This window comes from Phocoena phocoena, chromosome X (genome assembly GCF_963924675.1).
Source record: "Phocoena phocoena chromosome X, mPhoPho1.1, whole genome shotgun sequence".
NCBI lineage: Eukaryota > Metazoa > Chordata > Mammalia > Artiodactyla > Phocoenidae > Phocoena > Phocoena phocoena.
The window spans coordinates 23,806,928-23,818,692 of record NC_089240.1 but is presented as its reverse complement, the minus strand read 5'-3'; the positions used below and the strand labels follow the sequence as shown (position 1 = coordinate 23,818,692).

General features: G+C 48.5%; 1 protein-coding gene across 1 annotated transcript; it reads left to right on the top strand.

Annotated features, from left to right (window-relative positions):
* The first annotated feature begins 6,901 nt into the window (after window positions 1-6,901).
* On the top strand, window positions 6,902-7,954 carry LOC136142032 (melanoma-associated antigen B4-like). Its single transcript, XM_065900134.1, has one exon. It carries the CDS (start codon window positions 6,902-6,904, stop codon window positions 7,952-7,954), a length of 1,053 nt encoding a protein of 350 aa, XP_065756206.1.
* Window positions 7,955-11,765: the final 3,811 nt, after the last annotated feature.

The following is an 11,765-nucleotide window of genomic DNA, read 5'->3' as shown; positions in this document are numbered from 1 at the left end:
TGTGTTTCTATTTAATAGAACCGTACATTAACAGTAGCAACACAATGGCCACAAGAGACCATAAGTGCACTTGAACTTTTAGTTAGTTCTGGCTAGGCTCTGACAAGTCTACCATTCTTTTTTCACCAGCCAAGTAAACAAAAGAATTTATCTGTTAATGTCAGAAACCTTAAAGTTCTTTATTCAGCTGAAAATGACCACAAGTAAGGGTGCATTTTCTAGCTTCCTGCTTCCTCAATACAGATTTGCCTAACAGGTTAATTTCAGCATAACAGAAGGTGTCATCTGGCTGGCTGCACCATGTACTGGTGAAAGGAACAAGTTTAACGTGCTTTGTGCTCAGGTTGCTAAGCTTCTTGGCTGGCCCTGTCTTCCCCTGCACCTTGGTTCTCAGCATTCTGAGACTTGGTCAGCTGAAGATAAAAGAAATCTACCAGACAGTTTAGAGGTATGTTCTTAACAAGATAATCCATCACATCATCTAAAGACTCCTTCTTTTTCTGTAGCTGACTCTTGCTTGAGTGCTTTAGTTCAATTACAATATAGATTTATTCCAATTACAGTAAGCTGGTTATGTGTCTACCATGTATGTGAATTTTCCTTGCTCTTGTTTTAATTAATAGACATTATTTTTAGAACAGTTTTAGACTTACAGAAATATTGAGCCGAAAGCACTAGTTCCCATATACCCCCACCCTGACACACACACACACAGTTTTCCCTATTACTGACATCTTGCATTAAGTGTGGTACATTTGTTACAATTAATAAACTAATATTAATATATTATCATTAACTAAAGTCCATAGTTTACATTAGGGTCACTCTCTGTGTTGCAGACTTTGACAGGTGCATAATGTTATGTATCCACCATTACAGTATCATATAGAAGAGTTTCACTGTACTAAAATCTCTCATCCTTTTGCTTTTAACCTATCAGAGTCTTGATACACAAATGGGTTTCTCATAGATAGCATATAGTTGAGTCTTTTTTAATTTATTTTTTAACCACTGTGACAATTTCTGCCTTCTAACTCGTGTATTTAGAGTATTCACATTTAAAGTGATTATTGATATATCAATAGTTTTATTAAAATCTACTATTTGTGTAACTGTTTTCTATTTGTTGCATTTGCTCTTTTTTATATCCTTTTTTTATGCTCTCTGGTATTAACTGAGCATTTTATATGATTCTATTTTATCTCTTTTCTTGATATATCGTTCATACTTTTCTTTAACCTCTTCACTGGTTTTCCTACGGTTTACAATACACATTTCTAAATAATCTTAGTCCACCTTCAAGTAATATCATATTGTTTCACACGTAGTGCCGATTCTTTATAACAGAGGATTTCTAATTCCTTCTTGTCTCTTGTGACATTGCTCTCGTTTATTTTACTTGTCCATGTGCTACAATCACCTAGTCCATTGTTACTATTGCTGCTTAAAACAAACATTTTTAAATTAATTAAGAATGACAAAAGTTAAAGATTTCATTTTATCTCCATTTATTCCTTCTCTGATGCTTTTCCTTTTTTATACTCATCCGAGTTTCTGATCTATATCATCTTCTTTCCACATAATGAATTTATTTTAACATTTCTTGCACAGTAGATCTACTATGAGGCCTATGAGGCAATGAATTGACTCCGGGTTTTTTTGTCTGTTTGTTTGACTGAGAAAGTCTTTATTTCCCCTTCTCTCTCTCTCTCTTTTTTTTAAATTTTGTTGGATACAGAATTCTAGTTGATACTTTTTCTTTCAACATTTTAAGGATTTCACTTCACTCTCTTCTTGCTTGCATGCTTTCTGATGAGGAGTTTGCTATAATCTTTATTTTTCTTCCTCTTTAGGAGACGTGTCTCTCCCCGCCCCCAACTTTCTTCAAAATGTTGTCTTTGCCTTTGGTTTTCTGCAGTGTGAATACGATATGCCCAGGTATAGTTTGTTTGTTTGTTTTGGTATTTATCTTGGTGTTCTCTGAGCTGTCTCAATCTATGCTTTGGTGTCTGTCATTAATGTTAGAAAGTCCTTGGCCTATTGTTTCAAATGTATTTCTACCCCCATTCTTCTCTGCCTGGCATTGGAATTATCTGTATATTACACCTTTTGATATTGCCCCATGGTTTTTGGGTGTTCTGTTAATTATTTTGTTCTTTGTTTCTCTTTTTGATTCAACTGAGGAGGTGCAATTCACCTATCTCCAGATTTACTGATTGTTTCCTCACATGTGTCACATCTACTAATGAGCCTGTCAAAGGTATTTTTTCAATTCTCTTACTGTATTTTTGATTTCTAGCATTTAGTTTTGATTCTTTCTTATAGTTTCCTTCTCTCTAATAACATTACTTATTTAGTCTTGCATATTGTCTATTTTTCCTATTAGAGCTCTTAAAATAGTACACAAATTTATTTAAATTCCTTGTCTGGAAATTTCAAAATCTGTAAAGTAAAAACCTAACAAATGCTAACTGGATCAATATTTACCTCTAACTATTAACGATTGTTGATTCTGAGTGTCAGGTATATTGGGTTCATTTTACTCTTCTCTGTACGGTTGTATACCATTAATAATTTCTTTAGTGAAAATGTTCATTATAAATATCATATCTTTATACCACATTTTCTTTCTCCAATAATCTGTTGATGATAAATTGCTAAACTCATTTTAATAGGTGTGCTGACCTTCATACAGAGACCAAATAATGACACCCCAAGAAAAAAAATCACTTGAGCTAAGCTCACTTATGTAGAGACATCTATCCTAAATAAATTCATGGCATATCCAATACAGCAGTGAGTAAAGAGGCTGACTTCAAGAAATGCAAAGATATTATAACATTACAAAAAATTGTCAAATGGAATTTCTCTATATTAATAGATTAGAGAATAAAATGTATTTGATCATGTCCAGGGGTGTAGAAAAAGCCTTTGAAAAAATACTTAACACCATGGTTAAAAGCCTTTAGTAAAATAACATTTGAAGAGAATTTTCATTTCCTAAAATCTACAGCAAACTTAGATAAATGTGAAATGTTAGAAGCATTCCCATCAAAGTCAGGACAAAGACACAGATATTATGGTACTGTATCTACTGTTTAAAAGTGGACTGGAATACATAACTAGAAGAATAAGAATATTGAAATAAATAAGAGGAAGGAATATTGAAAAGACAGAGATAATAAATGGCAACAATATAACCCTCTAATTAGAAAATCCCAAGGAACCAGTGCACAAAATACTCAAATGAACAAGAGACTCCAAAAGCTGTTGTATATAAGATTACTATACCAAAATCAGGAGCCTAACCACACAAAATCAATAGCTAATTAGAATAATTAATAGAAAATACTCCCATAACAACAGCAGCAGCATCCAAAACTTACTTAAAAGGAAACTTAACAAAAATGTACATGATCTTTTTGTAGGCAACTATAAAAAAGTACTGATAGAAAAAGAAACCCCAAATAAATAAAGAAGTACACTATGTTTATTCATGGGGAAAAGAATATTGTAAATATGCCACTTCTCCTTAAATTATTTACAGATTTATTACCTGGTATGGACTGAATTGTGCCCTCCACACTCCCCACAAATTCATATGCTGAAGCCCTAATCCACCACTGTTGCTGTATTTGGAGACAGGGTCTTTAGGGAGGTTATTAAGGTTAAATGAAGTCATAAGGATGGGGCGCTAATCCAATAAGGCTGATGTCCTTACAGGAAGAGTAACTGACACCAGATATCATTCTCTTTCTGTGTATTTACAGAGAAGAGGCCCTGTGAGGACATAGCAAAAAGCCAGGAGGAGAGCTCTTACCAGAAATTGAGTCGGCCAGCACCTCTATCGGGAACTACTAGCCTCTAGAACTGTAAGAAAATAAATTTCTGTTGTTAAGACATCCAGCCTGTGGTATTTTGCTATGGCAGCCTGAGCATGCTAATACACTGCCTCATATGTAGTTTCTAAGATGGCTACGAGACTTGGGCTGCTGTTTACTAAACTCGATACTGGAGAAACTATAAAAGGGAGAATGAAAGAACAATACCAGCAACAACAAAACAAAATAAATGAGAACCCCCTGGGAGAGACTAAGGCTGTGTTCAACTAGAACCTGACTGTGGGCAGGAAGGGGGATGCCCTGAAATCAACACAGGTATGTAGCCTGCTAGAGAGGCAGATGACAGGATTGATTAGAGAAGAGCCTATAACGTTGAGCCCTTGATTCTTCCACTGTGCTCTGGGACCATGAATCTCTACTGCTTCACTGAAGGAATCTGAGGCAGCATTTCAGAGCCCACATGCCAGGCGCATGGGACACCAAAGATTGGGCTGGATGTGGCAGTATGGTCCACAGGCTGTGAAATAACCATCTGAAACTTTGTTAGTGGATGACAACTGGCCTTTTTAAGTGATCATCTTAATAGACTATCGCACACGGACTAAAAGACAAAAGCAAGTAACACAGTAGTTGTACAGAAGGACAGAAATTCATTTCTGAACTTTTGGGCAACGCCCGTGATGTCAACAAAGAGAGACCACAGTGGGAACTGTCAGGCTAAGGCGGCCCTTCACTAACTCCTCTGGGATTCTGTGGGGCACGGTTGGGGACAGGGATGGATTCATACCAGAGAAGGAAGGAATCGCAGGCCCTGCCAGCAGTCAATGTGAGGACCTTGAGTGAGACCTGACGGGCTCCAAACCACAGAAGAGAGTCTCGCCTCCTTTCCCCTCAGCTCATCTTACCTGCAGCAGCCATCTCTGGGAGGCTCTAGGCAGAAGTGTCCAGATGAGACGTGCCTGCACTTCACACCAGCAGTCTCAGGGAGTTGATGTCTTTGATGTGAGGCCTTGGCCTCAGGTCAGCAGACGGGAGGTAGCCCAGCACCTACAGGGAGTCAAGAGAAGACACTGAGAGAAGATTGAGAGCAGCATCCACCATAGAAGAGGGGGCCTCAAAGAGCCCTCACTGTCAGTCTCGGGGGACCCAGGCATGGCTGTGAGGCTCAGGGCCCCAGATACTTACGGCTGAGGTTACCGACAGAAATGAGAGCGAAGGTGTGACGCCTGCTGACTCAGCTCAGCAGAGGGAAAAGTCCCAGAACCTGCAAAGAGCCAATGAAAGGCCCTCGTGCCAGGCCTGCCGGAAGCTCCCCCGGAACCCCTCTCTGATACCCCGCCTCACCCCGCCCCACCCCGAACACAGTCCGCCCCGCCCTGGCCCCAGCCCGCCCCTGCTGTCCACCTGGACCCCAGATGCGCATGACCGGATGTGACGTCCTCCCAAGCGTGCCGTGGGGGCGAGGAAATTGCTGAGAGCTGCCGTCTAGCGAGGGTGAGCCGCGGGAGGAGTGCCACGTCTCGTCAGGTGTCAAGGTGTGAGGTGACCCCAGTTAGAAGTGCGGGGACACGCCCGCGCCACCCCCAATCCCCATTCCCTCCGAAAAGAGGCGGCCACACAGGCCCCGCCCACTGAGCCCCTGCTCTCGGCCCAGGAAGCTCCGGCCTGGCTGTTAGGCCCAAAGTCCATCCGCTTCCCCCGTGGGGCCTCGGGCAAGGAAGGCCTCGCTCTGAGGCTGGTGGACCCTGGCTCAGCTCAGTAGAGGGAGCGCCCCAGGCCCTGTGGAGTGAAGGACGGGACCCTCGTGGGGACCGAGGGGCTCCACACCCCAGAACGGCGGCCACGCGGACCCCGCCCCTGACGTCGGCCTGGGAGCCTCCGGGCAGGTCTAAAGACTGGGGCTCCCTCAGTGCGAACGCGGACGGACGGACAGACGCGGGAGACGCAGAGAGGAGGGGGCCTTGTCCTGAGGGGCTGGCCGCAGGTCAGCAGAGGGAGGATTTCCAGGGCACGGGGGGAGGAGTCAGGGCGAGAACCGTCCTCCTCGTCGCAAGGGCACCTCAGAACCCCTCCCCTGTTGTCAGCCGCTTCCTTCTGGCCACACACGGAGGAGGGAGGGCTGCTGTCTGAGAGGACAGGTGCAGGCCAGCAGAAGGCGCGTCCCTAAGCACTCCCAAGAGTCAGCCCAAGCCCCCGAGTGAGGGCCAGTGGGGCCGCCAGCCACAGGGCCTCGACCTGTCTGCCGCACGCTGCAGGCTTGGTAAAACTCTGCCACATGCGGCCGCGTGGTCACCCTCACTGCCTCCGAATGAGACTCAAGGAGGTGTCGGCACTGGTGCGAGCAGATGGCCCTCGGGGCAAGAGGAGCTCCAGGCTGCACCGGCCGTCCAGGGAGGACCCCGAGTGAGGACTAAGGGAGTCACCCACCCCGAAGAGAAGGGACATGAGAGAATATGGCCTGTCCCCTCCTGTCTACCCTTGGACTCCCAAGAAAGGACTGTCAGGCTGAGACTGCCCGTAATTTCCTCTGCCAGGTCCGAGGGAGGTTAGAGCTTTGTTCTGAAGGGGCAGCCACCAGGCAGCAGAAGGGAGGGTCCCAGGACCCTTGGGTGGTGGGCTGAACGCTCCCTCCTTTCCTCCTCCTGGGTGTCATGGAAGATGGTGGTGTCAACTTCAGAGCAGCAGAGGGGATGGGGTGGGGGGGTAGTCTTGGCAACACCTGTCATCCTGACTCTGAATGGGAACCGCGGAGACCTACCTCCCCTGCCAGCCCCCACTGTCACCCCCGTACCGTCCAGGCAGGGCTGGTTGGCTGTGCCCCAAGGCTCACTCTACCGTCCTCCACAGGGGTCTCAGGAGACAGGCTGAGCAGGAGAACAGGAGCCCTGTGGGTCCTCGAGCAGTGCCCTCAAGGACCCTGCAGAGGCGGCCTTGGTTAAAGCCAGGGAGGAATCTCCCCGCTGAAGGTGCTCACAGCATCTCCTTGTCCCTCCCCCAGGTGCCCTCGTTGCCTGCCTTCCTGCGCACACTCCCGCCTGCGGGCCCTGACCTGTGTCATCATGCCTCGACGCCGGAGGAACAGGCGCCATGCCCGCAAGAAACGCCGCCAGGCCCAGGGGGAGACTCAGAGTCTCAAGGGTGCCCAGGCCACTGCGGAGGCGGCGGCGGCGGCAGAAGAGATAGAAGAGTCGCCCTCTTCCCCCGCTTCTGTTTCTCGGGATACTTCCCTGAGCTCCCCTGCTGCAGGCACTCGCCAGGAGCCTCAGGGAGCCCTAGCCACTACCTCTTGTGATGAAGGGGTTTCATGCCCAGGATCTGAAGAGGGTGCCCAGAGCCTAGATGAGAAAAGTTCAGTTACCTCCCAGGCAGCACCTTCCATTCACAGCAGTTGCAGAGATCTTCTGATCCGGAAGTCCACAATGTTGGTGCACTTCCTGCTGGAGAAGTACAAGACGAAGGAGCCCATCCCGCAGGCAGCACTGCTGAAGGCTATCAACAGGAAGTACGATAAGCACTTCCCTGAGATCCTCAGCAGAGCCTCTGAGATCATGGAGGCGGCCTTTGGCCTCGAGCTGAAGGAAGTCGACCCCAGCAATCACTCCTACGCCCTCATCAGCAAGATGGCCCTCCCCAGCGAGGGAAGTCCGAGTGATGAGTCGGGGCCGCCCACGTCCGGTCTCCTGATGATTCTCCTGGGCCTGATCTTCAAGAAGGGCAACCGTGCCACCGAGGAGGAGATCTGGGAATTCCTCAATGCGTTGGGTTTGTATGCTGGGAGGAGGCACTTGATCTTTGGGGAGCCCAGGAGGCTCATCAGCAAAGATTTCGTGCAGCAGAAGTACCTGACGTACCGCCAGGTGCCCGACAGCGATCCTCCGCGCTATGAGTTCCTGTGGGGCCCGAGAGCCCACGCTGAAACCAGCAAGATGAAAGTGCTGGAGATTCTGGGCAAGATCATTGGTACCGACCCCAGTGCCTTCCCAGATCTCTATGAGGAGGCTCTGAAAGATGAGGAAGAGAGAGCAGCAGTGAGAGCCACGGCCAGGGCTGCAGCTGTTGCTGAGGGCAGAGCCCCTTCCAGGGCCAAGGCCTGCAGCTCCTCCCACATCTAGGGAGGGAGGCCGCGGGCAGTTTGCTCACTTTGTTTTGGAAGAGAGCAGTCAGGCTCCTAAATAGTGCACAGTAGTAGGGGTGGAGGGAACAAAGTATAGATCTTATTTATCTTCCTGTTTTAGACTAGTAACTTCTATATATTATTGATTGATTTAGGTTTTTTCACATTTTTGTCTTGTAATAGATAGTGTTTTCTTAAGAATACGAATTCGTGAATGACATTGCTTGCATATTTATTGTTGTTTAAAGAGTTCTAAAGTTATAGTTTTGGTATATGTAACACAAAGACGAACCATCTATATTTTCTGTATGATCCAGAAGTAGAAAACATGGCACTGCAATAGACATTGTCATGGAAATGTGAAAGGCGACCACAGAAAATATTTAGAAACAAAAAAAGGAGAAAACAGAGAGTAAAAGCCATTTAACTCATGGTTTGCCTTACTTCGTTTAAACTTTCTTTTGGTAGAAATAAAAGATACTTTGACTGATTTAGCTCATTTGTATTTGTTTCTTTTGCCCTAGTGCACTGCATATTCTCTGCTACCTACTGGATTAAAAATAAACTCTGATGGGAGGGTGGTATTTTGGGGGTTCATAATAATCATATCATAACTGCCATTCATCAAAAACCCAATATTTCTTAATGAGTATGCCACTGCTTTACATGTAGTACATAACATTCCAACATTCACGCAGGATAGGATTTAGCAGACTCCCTTTACAGGTGAATAACTTGCAAATTTCTCAAGTTCACAAGACTGATTAAGTGACCTTGCTGGGTCTAGTCCCCTGGTCTGCAATAGTCTAGAGCCTACACTCTTCCACTCCTCCCAGCCTAAGCCAGACCTTATGTCTTTTAATTCATTTTTCTTCTCACCACTCCAAAATGTATCTCATGGGATAAAAGGGGCCCTGTTCCCAAAGCACTGTTTTGGAATACAGTAACAGTAACGCTGAATAAGTGAATGGTATGAATAAAAAGAAAAATTTTCGGTGACAGTGGGGTCTTCTACATACGCAATGTCAGATACCCTGAAAAGATCAGCATCTCCTCACTTACTCTTCAAGTTTCTCAGGGACATAAAAGCCTTGGTTTAAGAGCTGTGTCCTCAGGTCAGTGGAGGGAGGAGTCCCAGCCTCTGATAGTTACTCAAGGTGAGGACCTTAGAACAGAAGGGGGCCCCACAAAGCCTACCCTGCTTTCTCCCTTGTGTGGCCATGCGCAGAGCTGTCTGTCTGAAGGTACCCCTTCTTTTCCTCCGGGGCAAGGGTGGAGAGGTTCTCAGGGAGGTGAGTTCCTTGGTCTTGTGGCAGCATCTCCAATTCTGCCCAAGCAGGAGATCCTAACAGGCCTTAATTTGCTTCAGGGTGAGGACACTGGGTGCCGATGAGTGGACTCCCCATAACAAAGGGGACCACACAGAGGCCCCCCGTCAGGGGTAGCCAGGGAATAGGTCTCTTATCTCCCCTTCTGGTGTCTCAGGAAGGTGAAAGCCTTGGCCTGAGGCTGGCAGACAGTAGGGAGGGTGGAGTCCCATATGCTACCTGAAGTCAAGGTAAGAAACCTGAGTTAGGACTGAGGGGCCACTGACTCCAGAAGAGTGGGGCCTTGTAAAGTCCTGCTCCTCAGAAGACCCCGACAGCTTTGGACAGATCTGGTTCATCCTGACTTCCGATTCAGAATTCCCAAGAAGGTAATGCCTTTGTTCTGAGGAGCACAGCTTCAGGGGAGTGGAGGGTGGAGTCCTGGGTCTGGTCAGGCATCACGATGAGGACCCTGAATGAGGAGCAAGAGGACCACTCACTCCGGAACAGAGGAGAATGCAGAGTCCCGCCCCTGAGCTCAGCCCCAGGAGGCCCAGGACAAAGCTTTCTGGCTGACCTGCCCCCTCTTTCCACTGGGGGTGGTCTCGGGGAGGCGAGGGCCTTGGTCTGTGGGGAACAGCCTCACTCAGTAGAGACTGGAAATCTAGTGACTCTAAATGAGGATAAAGGGACTCCACCTAGAGCAGAGCCCTGCCACTGGACACCTCCCCTTGGCAAATCCAGGAATGTTGGCATGATGCGCCCCACGCCTTTCCTTTTAGAGCGTCTCAGGTAGATGAGGCACTTGGTCCCAGGGGCCAGCCTCAGGGGAGCACAGGGAGGAATTCCAGGTCATGCCAAGAGTCGAGCAGAGGACCGTGAGGACTGAGGGAACCACCCAAATCATAAAAGTGAGGACGCCACAGAATCCCTCCCTTACTGTCGGCCATGAGTGACCACAGGCAGTCATGCCCACGTGAGGCAACCCTCACATCCTCCTAGGTGGTCTCAGGGAATTAAAGGCTGTAGTATGAGCGCACAGGCCTCTCTAGGTCACGGGAAGAGCCAGCGTAAGGACTCTATGAGTGAGGACCAAGGGGAACGCACAACCGAAAAGAGAGAGGAACAAACACATAGCCCCACCACCCTTTCGGCCCGGGGAAGCCCCAGGCAGGGGTAGTTCGATGTGTCACCCACTTGCCTCCGGCTCTGGAGGACTCAGGTCGGTAGAGGGAAGAGTCCCAGATCCTGACAGAGTGAGGACTATTGAGGTCACAAACCCCAGAAGAGCGGAGCCCGGGGAATCTTGCCCTCTGTGTTAGTCCTCAGAAGCCCCTCAGAAATAGCTGTGGCTGCACGTGGCCTACTCTGACTTCTACTTCTGGGGACTCAGGGTGGTGAGGACTTTGCTCCGAGGCTGGCTGACTCAGCACAGGGGACATTTCCAGGTTGTGCTAGGAGTTGGGGTGAGGACCTAAGGCTGGAGTGGAGCATGAAAACCGTAACGATGGGGGCAGCACATCATCTCTCCCCTGCTGTCAGTCCTGGGAGACGCCTGGAGAGATGTCAGGCCGAGCAGAGGCAACCCTTAACTCCTCCCAGGGTGACAGAGAAGTGGGGACAGTAATAGGTGAAGAGGGGGAGAAATTATAGGTCTTCCCAGGAGTCAAACTGAGGAAGGGCCTGAGTGAGGACCGGCGCGGCCAAGCATAATAAGGCCTGGATCTGCCGGCCCCAGCTTCCTGCCTTCAGAGACCACAGGTAGACGTGGGACATCAGGCTACCCTCACTTTCTTCTGTTGGCTCTCAGAGAGCGGTGGGCCCTTCTATGAGCACATGTCCTCAGGTAAAGAGACAGGAGCCACAGGCCTTCCCAGGAGTCAAACTGAGAACCCTGAGTGACGACTAGGGGGAACATGCCCCACCCGCTGAGCTGTGGGGACGACAAAGAGTCTAGCCTTGCCCCTGCTTTCAGCACTTGAAGGCTCAGGACAGGGCAGTCGGGCCGAGGCTCCTTTACATCAGGTCTGAGGGAGGTGAGACCCTTAGCCTGAAGGTAAAGCCGTCAGAGGGCAGAAGGGTGGGTCCCAGGCCCTACGTGAAGCCAGCTGAGAGCACTGAATAGGGACTGAGGACCCAGTGATCCCAGGATAGAAAGGACTCCACAGAGCTGTCAGTACTGTGTTCCCCCTGTCAGGCCGGTGAGCTGGGCCACCCCTCCCTTCCTCTTCATGGGTCCCCGGGATCACTGAGGTGTCAACGGCAGAGCAACGGAGGGGAGGAAGCCCAGGTCCTGGCTGCCGTCCACCTAAAGATCCCGAAGATGAACTGAGCAGACTCCCCGCCCTAGAACACGGAAGGTCCCACTGGCAGCCCCTTCTGTCACCCCAGTGACACTCAGGTAGGCTGGCAGCCTGTAGCCCAAGGCTCACTCTACCGTCCTCCACAGGGGTCTCAGGGGACAGGCTGAGCAGGAGAACAGGAGCCCTGTGGGTCCTCGAG

Excerpts from the sequence above, each read along its gene's own strand:
- LOC136142032 (XM_065900134.1), top strand. The coding sequence starts at position 6,902 with ATGCCTCGACGCCGGAGGAACAGGCGCCATGCCCGCAAGAAACGCCGC.